This window comes from Dromiciops gliroides, chromosome 1 (genome assembly GCF_019393635.1).
Source record: "Dromiciops gliroides isolate mDroGli1 chromosome 1, mDroGli1.pri, whole genome shotgun sequence".
NCBI classification, from domain to species: Eukaryota; Metazoa; Chordata; class Mammalia; order Microbiotheria; family Microbiotheriidae; genus Dromiciops; species Dromiciops gliroides.
Window position 1 is genome coordinate 386,612,795 of NC_057861.1, and position 16,650 is coordinate 386,629,444.

The following is a 16,650-nucleotide window of genomic DNA, read 5'->3' on the forward strand; positions in this document are numbered from 1 at the left end:
AACAAGTAGCATGTATGGGCTGGTGGGATCCAAAAAACAGCAAGCAAAAGATAGACTGGAGCTATTCCAGTCATGACTCTGCCAATTAAAAACCATGGGACCCTATTAAAATTATTAATTCATGTCATAACAAAATGTTTTGGCTCTCATCCTATAAACATTCGAAGTATAAGCAAGTCCACCAACCATGGTAAGGGCCCTCTCAGAGGGCTGGTGGTCTGAGAGCAGACCACACTCGTGGACAGAAAAGTCATTTTTAGCAGAAGTATATCAAGGTTCACCCTGTAAAAGTTGTGAGTAAATTACCAAGTTTAAAATAATAATTGAAGAATTTTACCTCATTTCTTGCAACCAGGGTTATGAATGCCCCTTGCTTATAACATTCAATCGCAATGCATTTTCCAATACCGCTGGATCCTCCAGTAACCTAAAAACAAAAACAAAAAAACACAAATAAATATGCTAAAATCACAACATTTTTCATTACCTTTGAGGGAAAGATTACTTAAGACAGATATTTATCAAAACATAAAAACCAAAGACACAACAGAAAACACACTGGATCAGGAATTGGTAGTACTGGGTCCATAAAAATGTGCATAATAATCCCTGTCTACTTCTCATCAAATGTATGTGAAAGTGGTTTAAAGACTGTATTAACCTAAACAGATGTAAGGAAGCAACATTTTAAGGAATAAACATTGAGCTATTCTTGTAGATTCTAGAAATTCCAAAAGTAAAAATGCATTTGATGCTAAATAAAAATATGTTTTGGGGAAATACACTACCAGAAGGATCTTTTCGGTCCACAGCAGTCTCAAATTATAAATTAGACACCTACAACTATGTATCCTTTCCGGGGGAGATGCTTTGTAAATCTGGCAAACAAGCAAATGGTAATTCAATCTGCCTCCAGGCCCACTCTAAATGTGGCTCTGCCCCAGCCCTGCCATGCTGAAGTCACAAAATCTCAAGACTGGAAGGGTCAGATCCAAGGCTGTCCAATCCAACTTACTGCTGAACAGGAATTCCCTAGACAATCTTCCTGCCTGATTCTACTTGGAGACCTCTGCTACTTCCCAAGGCAGCCCCTGCCCCTTTTTGGACAGTTCTATCCAGAAGGACTTCTTTATAAGGAGTCAAATTCAAAGTGACTTGCCCAGGGTCACACAGCTAGTAAGTGTCAAGTGTCTGAGGCCGGATTTGAACTCAGGACCTCCTGAATCCAGGGCCAGTTCTCTATCCACTGCGCCACCTAGCTGCCCCCTCCAGTATACTTTTCATGTAACCCAGTGTTCTTAGTCTGCCCTCTGGGGCCAGGCAGAAGAATCCCTTTTTCACGGGATAGCCTTTCAAGTACTTGAAGACACCTGTTCTATTACAGCAAGTCTTCTCCTGGCTAAACGCATCCCCTTTTTTCAACAGCTGGGTGGCACAGTGGATAGTGAGTTGTATCTTGGCTCACTGGCAGTGTGACCTTGGACAAGTCACTTAACCTCTGTTTGCTTCAGTCTCTTCATCTACAAAATGGGGGTTATAATAGCACCTATCTCACAAGGGTGTCATGAAGATCAGATGACATATTTATAAAGCACTTTGCAAGCTTTAAAGAGCTATACAAATGCAAGCTATTACTGTAATATTATAAATATTAGATATCATCATTATTATTGTTCAACCAACTACCCCTGAATGGCACAGTATCCTGTAGAGCATTTGCCTTCCCTTTTATCTCACCTAAACTTCCTACAATTAGAGGTATGAAGGTCAGGCACTTTAACCAAAAGGTCCGTGTTAGAATTCAGAATTATTCCAATTCAGTTCAATTAACAATGCCAAGTATCAGTGTCCAGAGCACTGTACTAAGGCACTAGGGAGATACAAAGTTTATATAAGGCAACTTCTCCATTCTGGGAGAGCTTACAGTCTAGTAGGAGAATAGGAGAAACATAAACTTATATGTGAAAAGTATATTGGGGGGCAGCTAGGTGGCGCAGTGAATAGAGCACCGGCCCTGGAGTCAGGAGTACCTGAGTTTAAATCCAGCCTCAGATACTTAACACCTACTGGCTGTGTGACCCTGGGCAAGTCACTTAACCCCAATTGCCTCACTGAAAAAAAAAAAAAGTATATTGGAGAAGTCAAAACATGGCATACTGTGAGATCTAAAAGGGAAAAAGCCATTACTAACTTGTAGAAAACCAGGTAAGTCTTCCTGAAGAAGGTGGCATTTAAGTTGAACTTTAAAGAAAGGATAAAACTTTTTTTTTTCTTTTTAAAAACAGAGAGCAGAGAGAGAAGCATCTTTAGGTCATAGGAAACAGTATGAACCAAGGCACCAATCCAGGGGTGTTGGGCCAGACAAGTAGGCTGGTTTGACTGAATAGTTTGAGATAAGGCTGAAAGGACCCTAAGTGGTCCTAGATTGTTACTTTGTATCTATTTTGGAGGTATCAAAATATTGACACATTGTCTCTCCCTGTTAAGCTCCTTGAAGGCAGAGACTACTTGCTTTTGGCTTTGTGTCCTCAGACTCTAGCACAGTGCCTGGCAAACAGTAGACACTTAATAAATGTTCATCGATTGACTGATTGCCTTGAATACCAGGAAAAGTCAAAGGGAGTCAAGTGGACAAGCATTTGTAAAGCTCCTCCTATGTTCCATGCATTGTGCTTAATACTAGGAATACAAATATAAGCAAATAGAAAGACAATCTCTACCCTTGAAGAGCTTACATTCTAATGAGAGAAGAAAATATACAAAAGGAAGGTGAAAAGTGGTGAAGAGGAAGGTATTCTACAATTCTGCTCTACAGGGGCTGCTTTCATTGGGACATGGAGAAGAAAAAAGTCCACAGAGTCAGAAGCAAAGCCCAGAGAGGAACGAAGGCATGGACATGGCTGGTCTGAGCATGTTCCTTAAAATGGAGGTTTGGGAAGGAACTGACCAATCAGATGAAGGGCTACAGGGATAGAGCCATCTCTCAGGCTCAGAAGGCTGCTGAATTATTGTAGAGAAGGCAGGACATGATGGAGAAAGAAGACCACAGGGTCAGAACTGGAGCCCAGGGGGCAGCTAGGTGGCACACCGGCCCTGGATTCAGGAGTATCTGAGTTCAAATCCGGCCTCAGACACTTGACACTTACTAACTGTGTGACCCTGGGCAAGTCACTTAACCCCCATTGCCCAACAACAACAACAAAGGAAGTAGGGGGAAAAAAAAGAAGTGGAGCCCAGAGAAGAATGAAGGAGCCAACACTGCTGGCCTGGATACTTTCTTAGAAAGGCAAGTTCCAAGAGGAACTCACCAATAGGAAAGGAGTATGAACTTTTCTTGGTAGTCAGTAGAGGGCTTTTGAGCAGAGAGCAATGCGACTGGATCAATGCAAAAGAAACACATCTGAAAGTAGTAATGACTGGGGAAGAGAGGTAAGAGTAGAGATGTTATAAAGCTATTGTGATAGATCAGGCAGATACTAATGAAGGGCACTGGGGCAGCTAGGTGGCATAGTGGATAGAGTACTGGCCCTGAAGTTGGGGGGACCTGAGTTCAAATCTCACCTCAGACACTTCCTAGCCATGTGACCCTGGGCAAGGATCCTGGGCAAGTCACTTAACCCCAATTGCCTTAAACATCCAGGGCCATCTCCAGTCATCCTGATGTATATCTTGCTACTGGACCCAGATGGCTCTGGAGGAAAGAGTGAGGTTGGTGACCTTGTACAGCCCTCCCTCACCTAAATCCAATTCAGTGCAAGTCATGACAACATCCAATGTCATGGTCCTCTTTAGGGACAGACAAACAGCAACAACAAAGGGCACTTCAGGGGGAGGAGGAGGAGGAGCATGAATGGAACAAAAAGGATAAATGTTAAAGGTATTGTATACAATTGACAGGACTCAATAATTTAAAAAAATATGAGGTGAGGGAAGAAGAAAAAAAAATCAAAGCTCTTATGGAGTCTCCTGTTATACAACAAATGTTTCAAACATATGTCTAAGTAAATGGCTAGGTAAATGAAACTGAGTCTGGAAATGATAACACCCAGACATTTGTCTGGGGAAATGATAATACCACTGACAAACAGTGAAGGGAGAAGATCCAGGCGGGAAATAAGATCAATCTGGGACAAGTTCATCTTGGCAAATTGGATGTTCAGTGGGAGATGCTGATCTGGAGGTCAGGTGAATATGTATTGTGTTTACTATGTGCCAGCCCCTGTCCCGAGTGCTGAAGATACAAAGACGAAAAGCAAACAGTCCCTGCTCTCAAGGAGTGTGCCGCCTTCTCCTAGGGGTGTACAACACAACACACGGATAAGTACAAGGTCATTCCAGGATGGAAAGAGGGGACCAGAAAAGGCTTCTGGACAGAGCCCCTGAGCTTCTCTAGATTAAGCGGCTTGGAAGTGAAAGGGAAGTACATCCCACATAGGCGATTTGGCCCTTGAAAAAGGGATGGAGGGGCAGGTAGGTGGCGCAGTGGATAGAGCACCGGCCCGGGATTCAGGAGGACCTGAGTTCAAATTCGACCTCAGACACTTTACACTTACTAGCTGTGTGACCCTGGGCAAGTCACTTAACCCCAATTGCCTCACCAAAAAAAAAAAGAAAGAAAAAAGCATGGAGATGGGAGATAACATTGATTTAAGGAAATAGTTAACAGGTCAATTTGTCAAGAGTATAGAGTATGTGAAGGAGTAGAATCATAGGATAATTCATTTGGAGGCGGAAGAGATCTTGGATACCATGTAATTTAATCTCTCATTCTACAGATAAGGAACTGAGTTGCAGAGGGATGAAATGATTTGCCTAAAGGAAGGGGAAGGGAACAAGCATTTATAAAATACTACTGATTATCATTTATTTTTCAGTTGTTACTGACTCTCCATGACCCCATTTGAGGTTTTCTTGGCAAAGATACTGGAGTGATTTGCTATTGGCTTTTTCAGATCATTTTACAGATGAGGAAACTGAGGCAAACAGAGTTAAGTGACTTACCCAAGGATCACACAGCTAGTAAATGTCCAATGCTGGATTTGAACTCAGGAAGATGATGTTCTTGACACTAGGCCTAGCATTGTTCACTGAATCACCAAGCTAAGCACTTCACAAATTTATTTCATTCGATCCTCACAGCAACCCATTAGTTGGTGGGAAGTAGGTGCCATTATTATCCCCATTTGCCAGTTGAGGGAACTGAGGTCAGGGTCACACAGCTAGAAAGGTCTGAGGCTACATTTGAACTCAGGTCTTGATTCCATAACCAGTGCTTCCTCATTGTACCTAGACCTAGTTTTTTTCACTTACTACTTACTTAAATTGCCACCACATAAATTCAGGCCCCTCCTCACCTTTCACCTGCATTATTGAAATAGTCTCCTGTTTGATCTCCCTCATTCAAGTCCTTCCCTACTCCAAACCATCCTCCACCCAGCAGCCAAAAAGACTTTCCTGAAGAGCAGGTCTGTCACCCATCCCCACCCCACCCCCACCCCTACTCCTCAATAAACTTTACTAGTTCCCTATTACCTCTCCTGAAGTAATCTCTTGTGCCTTTAAAGCTCTTCACAACCAGTCCTCTTCATGCTTCTTATATTTTCCTATTCTTCACCTACTCTATGGTCCAACCACATTGGCCAACCTGCTGTCCCTCACGCTTGAAGCTCCACTCTATCAGCCTCTGAGCCAACATTATCCACTCCATCCTGGGCCATCCCTAATTATCTTGTTTTGCCACTGGACTTCAATGACTCTGGAGGGAAGATTGAGGCTGAAGATTTTGCACAGCTGTGCCCCACTTACAGCAAATTCATGTACAAGTCAAGACATCACCCTTGTAATGTCATTGGCCCTCTTCAAGAATGAACAACAGCTCTTAATGCCTAAGGTTACCTTGAATCTACTTTGTATATATCTTTTATATAAAGACATACATATTTATGTGTGTGCATACACACACACACACACACACACTGTTGTCCCCTTGAGAGCAGGGGTTACTTTTGCTTTTTCTTTGTATCCCCAGTCCTCAGCACAGTACCTGATATATAGGGAGTACTTAATAAATGCTTGTTGAAACTCTTGAGGTCCCACCTCACACCTATCAGATTGGCTAATATGACAGAAAAGGAGAAATAATAAATGTTGGAGGCAATGTGGAAAAAATGGGACACTGTTTGTGGAACTATGAACTAATCCAATCATTCTGGAGAGCAATTTGGAACAATGCTCACAGGGCTATAAAACTGGGCATACCCTTTGCCCTAGCTATACCACTACTCAGTCTGCATCCCAAAGAGATTTGTAAAAAGGGGCAGGGGGGAAGGACTTATTTGTACAAAAATATTCATAGAAAACAATATATTCATAGAAGCTTTTTTATGGTGGCAAAGCATTGAAAAATTGAGGAGTTATCAATCAATTGGAGAATGGTTGAACAAGTATGTGATTAAAATGAAATACTACAGTGTTGTAAGAAATGATGAGCAGGTGTATTTCAGAAAAACCTTAAAGGACTTATATGAACAGATGCAAAATAAAGTGAGCAGAACCAGGAGAACATTATGCATACTGGACAATCATCAACTGTGAATTACTTAGGCATACTTAGCAATAATATGATCCAAGACAATTCAAAAGGACTCATGATGAAAAATGCTATCCACCTCCGAGAAAAAATTGATGCAGTCTGAATGCAGATTGAAGCATACTACTTTTCACTTTCTGTATTTTTTCATGTTTTTTTTTTCCTTTGAGTCTGTGTCTTCTTTTATAGCATGAATAATATGATAATGTATTTTGAATGACTGAACAGGTATAACCTACAACAAATTGCTTATGTCTCAGGGAGGGAGAAGGAAGAGAGAAAATTTGGAACTCAAAAATTTTTTTTAAAGTGAATGTTGGGGCAGCTAGATGGTGCAGTGGATAGAGCACCGGCCCTGGAGTCAGGAGTACCTGAGTTCAAAACTGGCCTCAGACACTTAACACTTACTAGCTGTGTGACCCTGGGCAAGTCACTTAACCCTAATTGCCTCACTAAAAAAACAAACAAAAAAAAAGTGAATGTTTAGGGGGCAGCTAGGTGGCACAGTGGATAGAGCACTGGCCCTAGATTCAGGAGGACCTAAGTTCAAATCTGGCCTCAGACACTTAACACTTACTAGCTGTGTGACCCTGGGCAAGTCACTTAACCCTAATTGCCTCACTAAAAAAACAAACAAACAAAAAAAGTGAATGTTTAGGGGGCAGCTAGGTGGCACAGTGGATAGAACACTGGCCCTGGATTCAGGAGGACCTAAGTTCAAATCTGGCCTCAGACACTTAACACTTACTAGCTGTGTGACCCTAGGCAAGTCACTTAACCCCAATTGCCTCACAAAAAAAAAAAGTGAATGTTTAAAAAAATGTTTGTTGATTGGTCCATGAACTTTTCTATTCCAATCAAACTGGTCTATCTAAAAGAAGTATGGGTTTTCTTATCACTGTACCTTGGCTCATGTTATTCCCTATACCAGGAATGCTCTCCTACTCCATCTTTACCTGTCCTAAATCTCCTATTAATCCTTTAAACCAAAGTCAAATGCCATCTCTATGCAGTCTTCTCTGATTCCCAGTGGGTAACAACCCTACCTCTCCCATACAGCACCTAGCTTGGTAGGTCTTTAATGTACTTCTCCTATAATGTGCATTAAGTTATGATTGTCTATATAAAATTCCATATAGGCAAAGATTGTGAATTACCTGCCCTTTTTAACTCTTCGAAAGGCATTATTATTATTAATTATTATTATTATTTTGCAGGGCAATGGGGGTTAAGTGACTTGCCCAAGGTCACACAGCTAGTAAGTGTCGAGTGTCTAAGGCTGGATTTGAACTCAGGTCCTCTCAAATGGCAGGCCAGTGCTTTATCTACTGTGCCAAAAGGCATTATAATGCAGTAGGAAAAGCACTGGACTTGGAGTGACTTTGGAGATTTGGTTCAAATCCTGCACTATTGGCCAATGACCCTGAACAAGTTACTCAATCTCTCTTTCAGTTTCTTCATCTATGAAATGACCACAATAATGCCTGTACTCCTAGTATCTCAAAGGGCTGATGCAGGAAAAGAGCTTTGTAAATCTGAATGACCAGTCACACTTATATCACTCTTTTATTATTGTTATCTCCCTGAGCACTCCCTATACACAGTTTACGCTTCAGACGTGTGGAAAGATGAAAGGACTGAGAAGGGAATAGGACAGATAAGTGTCTACAGTTCAATGAGAACAGAGAGAGGAAGAGACCTTTGGAAGGATTGGGAAAGACACCAAGTAGAACCTAGGTCAGAGGGTATGGTGGACAAATGGTAATTCAGCACCACTAAAGTGAAAGGCTACAGAACTACTGCACCCCTTTCAGAAACATTTTCCAACTTATACCCAACTTATAGCAGTAAATGCTTTTTGGAAGGATAAAAGCACCCTTAGCTGTGAAGACTATGTGTTCATTGGACTGAGGTCCATTTTCCTGAATACCTCATATGATCTTTTCCATTAGATGACACGTTGGAATCTTTAAAAATTGGGTAAAGTCATTTCTGAAAGACACAATAACAGCAAAACCTTTCAATACAATTTTCCCCTTCTTTGACTCATGAGATACCAGTGCTAAAAGAGACCTGAGAGACACTTTATCTAACTCCATTTTACCGTTGAAGATACTGAGATTTGAAGAAGCAATATCTCTGTTATTCAGTAATGTCTGACTCTTCATGACCCCATTTGAGGTTTTCTTGGCAAAGAGAGTAGAGCAGTTCGCCATTTCCTTCTCTAGCTCATTTTCCAGATAAGAATACTAAGGGGCAGCTAGGTGGCACAGTGGATAGAGCACCAGCCCTGGATTCAGGAGAACCTGAGTTCAAATCTGGCCTCAAACAATGATACTTAACTAGCTGTGTGACCCTGGGCAAGTCACTTAACCCTCATTGCCCCACAAAAAGAAGGAAAGAAAGAAAGAAAGAAAGAAAGAAAGAAAGAAAGAAAGAAAGAAAGAAAGAAAGAAAGAAAGAAAGAAAGAAAGAAAGGAAGGAAGGAAGGAAGGAAGGAAGGAAGAAAGAAAGAAAACTGAGACAAACAAGGTTAAATGACTTGCCCAGGGTCACACAGCTACTAAGTGTCTCAGGCCAGATTTGAACTCAGGAAGATCAGTCTTTCCGATTTCAGGCCAAACCTCTATCCACCTAGCTACTCCAAGAAGCAATTTACCTAACTGAAACTCATACAGCTGATTAGTGAAGATGAAGTCAATGGAATCCAGGGCTCCTGACTCCATAACAAGTACTGTCAAGATACAATAAATCAGCCGTTTTCAAAGTGGGGTCTGGGGGACCAGTTTCAAAAACAGTCCTAAGATGTCTTCACTTCTAATAGGGTAAATAGGGATAGATATAACTCATAGAAACAAAAGTTCTTTGGAGGACCCTCCATTTTTACAAATGTAAAGTGGTCCTGAGACCCTAAGGTTTGAGAATAGCTACAATCAACCATAGCATTTCATTGGACTAAGAGCCAAAAGATTTGAGTCCTCATCCCTGCCCTAGCAATCGCCAGCCTTGTGACCGCAGACAAGGGACTAAAGTTACTTTCTGGGGCTCAGATTCTTCATCTATTAAAAGTGATCATAGTACCAAAGCTAGAAGACACCTAAACAAACAGGTACAGAAGAATGTCGAACCTGAGGATCTGAGTTCAAATCCTGCCTTAGACAAATCACTTCAGCCTCAATTTCCTCATTTGTGAAAAGGGAGATAAAAATAGCACCTCCCTCACAGGGTTGTTGTGGAGAATCAAAAAAATGCAAAACACTTTGCATATGATATAGTACTATATTAATTTAAGCTCTTATCATAATCTACTCCAACCATGTCATTTTATATATAAGGAAAAAGGAGTCAAAAAGGGTAAAAAGAATTGCCCATCATTAAACAGGTAACAAGCGGGGCTAGGATGCAAACCCAGAAAAAGCTACAAGCTACCTTCTTTCTACCCAAATAGGATAGCAGCTCCAGTTAAGGCCTCACAATGTTCTGGTGGTTGTGGGAAAGAACTTTGCAAACTGTAAAGCACCATGCTAATGTAAAATTTTGTTTTCCAGCATTTATTATGTTCTCCATTAGGCAGGGTGGAATTGCATCACAAGAGTGGGCGGGTTCAAAACTGATAGCTAAGGTGAAACCTCCTTCTTTGGCAACAAAATAAGGCTTCAGCTTTCTCTAAGCTTACAATTTCAAGTTAATCTTGTCAGCATCCACGTATAACTCTCTAATTCAAGATAGAGACTGAAGAGTCAGTCTCACAGATGAAGAGGGAAGCAGAAAAGCAATATATACAATGTTGCTATTGCATTAAGAGTGACTCCATTTAGGATCAATGAAATTCATTTGGGATTTTCTTGGCAAAAATACTAGAGTGGTTTGCCATTTCCTTTTCGAACTCATTCTACAGAGGAGGAAACTGAGGCAAACAGTTAAGTGACTTACCCAGGGTCACACAGCTAGTAAATGTCTGAGGCCAGATTTGGACTTGGGAAGATGAGTCTTCCTGACTCAAGGCCTGGAACTCTATCCACTGTACCACCTAGCACAACAAAGTAAAAAAGAAGAACCAAAAAAGGGAATCTAAATGCTATGTAATTATTGTAACCCAGATGGTCCTTGAAAAGAAATGAGAAAAAGCACCTCCCTCCTCAGCAGAGGTGGGGGGACTATGGCTACACAAAATTGCTGTTATATTTGGTTGATGTGTTGGTTAGTATCCCTGAACTGCCTTTTCCCTTTGAAAATGATTCAAGAATGTAAAAAAGAGTAATAATAGTAATAACGCATGTGACAATTCATATGACGTTCCTATAAATTTAGGGCTTACAGGAAAGGAAATGGAGAAGGGTACATTCAGAAGTCAAGGTTACATACAAACAAAAGACATCTAAAAACCCCATTGCAAAAATCATATTCTTGACTATGTTGTTTTACATTTATGGGTTAAAAAGGGAACTTTTCATATTGGATTAAAAAATAGCAATTACACTATTTATTGCTTGAGTTGAAAGAAAAAAGATGATGTCAGCTTTAGCTGCACGGAGCACAGGTGACAGACAGTTAAAGGCAACACTTTAACCTACTTTTTTTTTTTAAATCTCTCCTTTACCATTATTCTCAACAGTAAGAATTTTTAAAGGTTACTGATTCCCTTATGCACAGCTTCTGCTTTTTATTAAGGGCAATTAGAAAGACTGGTTGGCCAAATGGATTCTGTAAAACGTAAAAAAAATTTTCTAATTCTTTCCCATGAGCCAGCAGTAAAGGTTTCCTAACGTTTGCAGACTATGATTAGTGGAGTGTCATTGTTTCTGACATTCTTGTATTCTTTTCAGGGCACTCTCCAACCCTACAGATTTGTTAATAAGGAATGGTTGAAAATAAGACATTTCAGGAGCAGCTAGGTGGAGCAGTGGATAAAGCACCGGCCCTGGATTCAGGAGGACCTGAGTTCAAATCCGGCCTCAGACACTTGACACTAGCTGTGTGACCCTGGGCAAGTCACTTAACCCTCATTGCCCTGCCCCCCCAAAAAAAATTAAAAAAAAAAAAGACATTTCTCCATTTCTTTCACAGCAAATATTGAGAGAATATATTGCCTAACGTGTGGGCTACAGTACAGACAATTTTAAGGAAAATAGTTAAATTTATAGCTGAAGTCTCTTGAATCACTTAAAGCAAAAAGCCAAGTGTTGACTTTCCTACACTTAGGATAAACTGCTCCACTGATGTCCTCTAGTTCATGCAGGTATGGAGTGAATCCTGGATTTCTGAAGGCTATGTCAGCAAAGTATAGACTCTAGAAAGCCCTTGTTGAGTTATTTGAGTTGTATCCAACTCTTCATGACCCCATTTGGGGTTTTCTTGGCAAAGATATTGGAGTGGATTGCCATTTTCTTCTATGCCTCATTTTTTTTTCTTTTTAAAATTTTTGTGGGGCAATGAGGATTAAGTGACTTGCCCAGGGTCACACAGCTAGTAAGTGTCAAGTGTCTGAGGCCGGATTTGAACTCAGGTACTCCTGAATCTAGTGCCAGTGCTTTATCCACTGCACCACCTAGCTGACCCCTATGTCTCATTTTACAGGTAAGGAAACTGAGGCAAACTGGGTTAAGTGACTTGCCCAGAGTAACACAGATAGTGTCTGAGGTTGAATTTGAACTCAGGCCCTTCAAACTCAATTCAGGTCCTCCTGACTCCAGGCCTAGCATTCTATCCACTGCTCCACCTAGCTGCCCCTAGAAGCCCTACCAAGTAGGAAAAGCTTCCAGAACAGGACTAATGACATACATCTATATTTTCTGAGGACAAGCCTAGCTGAATTTATGAAGAGTTGGTTGGTCACAGGAACTCTCCAATGACCATCTATAGATACATGGACGTGTCTGGGCAAGGAGTACTCACAGCAGTGGAGTGAAAAGTCTGTGAAATACTAAACTATGATAAACAATAAAAATAGCTGACATTTACCCAGCGTTTTATGGTTTGCAAAATACTTTATGCACATTATATTTCATTTGATATAACAACTCTATAAGGTAAGCCCTTTTCTTGGGGAGAAGAGGAGGAACAGGAGGTTTGGGCTGGTGATTTCTTTGACTTTATTTAACATATTATTTTTAGGGCAGGCAAACAGGGTTAAGTGGCTTGCCCAAGGTCACACAACTAGTAAGTGTCTGAGGCTCGATTTGAATTCAGGTCTTCCTGACTTCAGGGCCAGTGCTCTATCCACTGCACCACCTACCTGCCCCTGGGCCCCTGAGTGATTTCTAAGCCTATGCTTAAGACTTCCTCAGAAGATCAGTAATCCTCTCTATAAATGAGAGCCTTAGAAAACTGACTGGGGCCCAGAGAGGTTAAGGGTGAGTATGAGAGGTAGGATTTTTTTTTTAATTTTTTTTTTTTTTTTTAGTGAGGCAATTGGGGTTAAGTGACTTGCCCAGGGTCACACAGCTAGTAAGTGTTAAGTGTCTGAGGCTGGATTTGAACTCAGGTACTCCTGACTCCAGGGCCAGTACTCTATCCACTGCGCCACCTAGCTGCCCCGAGAGGTAGGATTTTAACTTAGGTCTCTTCTGATGCCCAAGTCCAGTGCTCTTTGCCTTACAACAGATCCTCCAGGAAGGATTTGTGGAAGGAATCAGATAAAAACTCATAAAATTGAAAAAGCAAGGATAGATTACAATCTGGTGGAAATATCACCAATGAGCTGATGGATCTATCAAAGTATGATTAAAAGTGGGAAGACAGGCATTAAGAAAATACAACTTGTAAAAATTTGTCTCTGAGGCATTAGTCTTCTTAAAAAGTTGAGTGGTCAGAATTTTGAATTGTTTTGAATTTTTAAGAATTATTTTTGAATTTTTAAAATATTTTTTAACCTGTATCCTTCCTTTTACTTCTCTTTCTAACCACAGCAGTGGTTGAAAATAAACTAGGAATTTTATGAAGAAATATAATGAAATGAATTTTGCCTCTCACCAGCTCTTGCCCTAATTACAAATATAGACAAAAGTAGAAGAGGTATTTTATAATAATCTTTCAGTATAGGGGACTCGAGTTTCAAAGGGCCGAGGGAAGTCACTACAATCCTCATCTGTATAGTTTGAGGATATTACTACTTCTAATCTTCCTCCTAAATTCTCCTCAATCACACTATTCATAACCAGGGTTCTCCTCTCTTTATTCCCACTCTTTCAAATTGTCAGAGCTGTTGTGCAAGTTAGATGGGAAAACATGTCAAGGTCCTATAAAATGCCATATGGATGTGAGGTAGTATCATCAGTCATCTTAATAAAGATGGGAATGTTAAGTCTACAAAATAAATGTTAAAAAACAAACAAACAAAACACCTCCCCTTCATTTCTGTTCTTGGTTTTTTTGCAGGTTGTGGGGGTTAAGTGACTTGCTCAGGGTCACACAGCTAGTGAGTATCAAGTGTCTGAGGTAACATTTGAAATCAGGTCGTCCTGAATTCAGGGCTGGTGCTTTATCCACTGTGCCACCTAGCTGCCCCCTTCCCCTTCATTTCTTTCTTTTTTTTTTTTTTTTTTGGTGAGGCAATTGGGGTTAAGTGACTTGCCCAGGGTCACACAGCTAATAAGTGTTAAGTGTCTGAGGCTGGATTTGAACTCAGGTACTCCTGACTCCAGGGCCCCTGCTCTATAAACTGCGCCACCCAGCTGCGCCCCCCCCTTCATTTCTAATGGGCTATTAGGATGGCATTCAACCTTTCGGAGCATGCCAAAATCATAATCATATTTCAGACATGAAGATGATATTGGTAGGTACAGCAAAGGGAGAACAAGGGTGAGAAGGACCTAAGGGACTATATAGTGTGGAAGAGGGAGATGGAAAAGAAGCATTAACAGCCAGCACAGTCACCTCACTGGGGGCTTGGGAAAGATTCTTCCCCAGATAAAAACCTTGGTGAGTCACTTCCTAGGTTCCTACTGCTTCTGTTACAAGAGAAGGTCCTCGGATCCCAGCTACCTCATTCCATCCTGCCTTCTGTGGTCAGGCTTCGAGAGTCTTCTCAATTCAACAAAGCAGGCCTGGAGGAGTGTAAAGGACAAGGCCTTGGCCCAAATGTCGGAAAAGATGAGTTACAGGCCCAGATGTCCACTGCATGTCTTCGGTGAAATTGTTCCACATCTTTCTGTGCCTCAGCTGACTCATCAGTAAAACTGAGGATAAAAATATCTGTTTCCCCTGGTTGCTTCAAGGATGACTGTGTGTCTCCAAAGCACTTAGAGGTAAAAGCACTCTAGAAAGGACAAGGTATCATGGCATTATTTTCCCTGGACATCCTGCTTGGGTGTCTACTACCAAACCCCGGCCGGCTGTTCCTCCTGCCAAGAGTTAATTGAATAGACGTGTTGTATGTGTAGGGTACAGATACAAGTAGGGAACCTATTGGATAGTGTGTCAAGCTCTGGTCTCTTTTCAGGTGAGGGAGGGTGCAAACCAAATCTCCCGGTCCTTTATCAGCCTCACAGTACCCAACAGGGCTGATTGCGTCAGGTGACCTTCCAAATGGCCCTCCTTTGCATCCCAGCCAGGGCCTGACAGCAGACACTGGCGCACCCGGAAGGATGAGGATGATATCCCCCAAACGGGAGCTGGCGCCACTGCGTCCCTCTCCCTTCTCTCTTGCAAGGCTTTTCTGATGCGGTCACAAAAGGTCTTCCTGATATTTGGGGATGCAACAGATGGGGGGGGGGGGGGGGAGGCTACCTCGGGCACCTAAAGAACGCTGGATAATTGGAAAGGGGGTGAGAAACCCCTCAAGAAGGGCGAAAGGCAGCAGCAGCAGGGGGAAGGAGAAGAAAAAGAAGGCCAGGGGATTACTAAAGAGCAAAGGAAGAATTGCTGCCCAGGAAGATAGACAGCTGCAGGGCACGGCAGCAGCGGGCGAAGGCGCGGGAGATTAGCGAGAAGCGGCCAGGTAGGGGAGGAGAGGAAGCAGCAACAGGAGGCAGGGCTTTGGTCGGCGTGGATGCCCCGGCGGGGCAGGACATTCCCCTCTCCCCCAGCCCCGTCCCGTCCCCGGGCGGGTCTCGGTCCACTCACCACTACATGGGCCCCGGGCAGGGCGAGGGGCTTAGGACTGATGAGCGGAGAGACCATGTAGAGCAGCAGCACGAACGCTACGATGAAGGCGGCCGCCAGCAGCAGCATAGCTCTGGCAGCAGCCGCGGGCTCAGGGGGGCCAGCAGCCGCGGGAGGGGACGCCGGAGCGGGGCGGGGGCGGGAGCGGGGGGCCACGGGGTGGCGGGGGAGGGGAGGGTAGGAAAGACGACCCGGGACGCAGGCTAGGGCTGACCTGGGCGCCTACGGCAGGAACCGGGAGTGTTTGGGTTAGCTACAGAGGCTGGCGGGGATGGGAGTAGGACGGGAAGAGGAGGAGCCCGGGAAGGAGGCGCGGCCTGGGCCCGGGCGGGGGCTTCCCGGCGTGGAGCGGAGAGGGAGAGCGGCCCCTGGAGGACATAGCAGCCCCGAGGCTCCCGCGCGGATCGCCCGGGGAGCACAGCTCCTTCGCCTTCCGGGCCGGGGCCAGCCACGGTCAAGGTCACGGTCACGGTCACGGCCTCGCGATCCGGGCGCGGGCTTTTGTTCCCTAAACTTCTTTCTAGATTGTGGGAGGGTTTCCTTTGTTGATGGATTTGATATTTGCTTGATGACTGAATAATAATTGGGAAGGGTTGGGATTTTTGCTGTGTCCTGGCTGAGGAGGTCTAAGCCCTTGTGGTCACTTGAGCTGGGCCCCAGCTGCCAACAATCCCATTCATGGAGGAATTAACCTTTCCCCTTACTTACTTAGGGGCACCTCCAACTTTTTGATGGGAGCATCAGGATCATGCATACACTAAATCCCCAGGTAGTAAAATAAAGTGAATTGGACCAAAGTTTCAGCCTCTTCCATTATGTTTATTTCATACCAGAAGTGCAAATAAAATGAATGGGTTTAGAATCTTATCCTCTTTTTTTTTTTTACATTAAAAAAATCAACTAGAGGTGTAATGGATAAGAGAATGACCTCTAAAATGAGCAAACCAGGGTTCAAGTCC

General features: G+C 42.8%; 1 protein-coding gene across 1 annotated transcript in view; it reads right to left on the bottom strand.

Annotated features, from left to right (window-relative positions):
• The window catches only part of KDSR (3-ketodihydrosphingosine reductase), a 71,075-nt gene extending 55,187 nt beyond the window's left edge, over window positions 1-15,888 (bottom strand). Inside the window, exons 1-2 of the mRNA XM_043980273.1 lie at window positions 15,653-15,888; window positions 338-427 (exon numbers count right to left, since the gene is read on the bottom strand). Coding sequence (XP_043836208.1) covers window positions 338-427; window positions 15,653-15,760 — 198 coding nt within the window. The 5' untranslated portion in view covers window positions 15,761-15,888. The remainder of the gene's footprint in view (window positions 1-337; window positions 428-15,652) is intronic.
• Window positions 15,889-16,650: the final 762 nt, after the last annotated feature.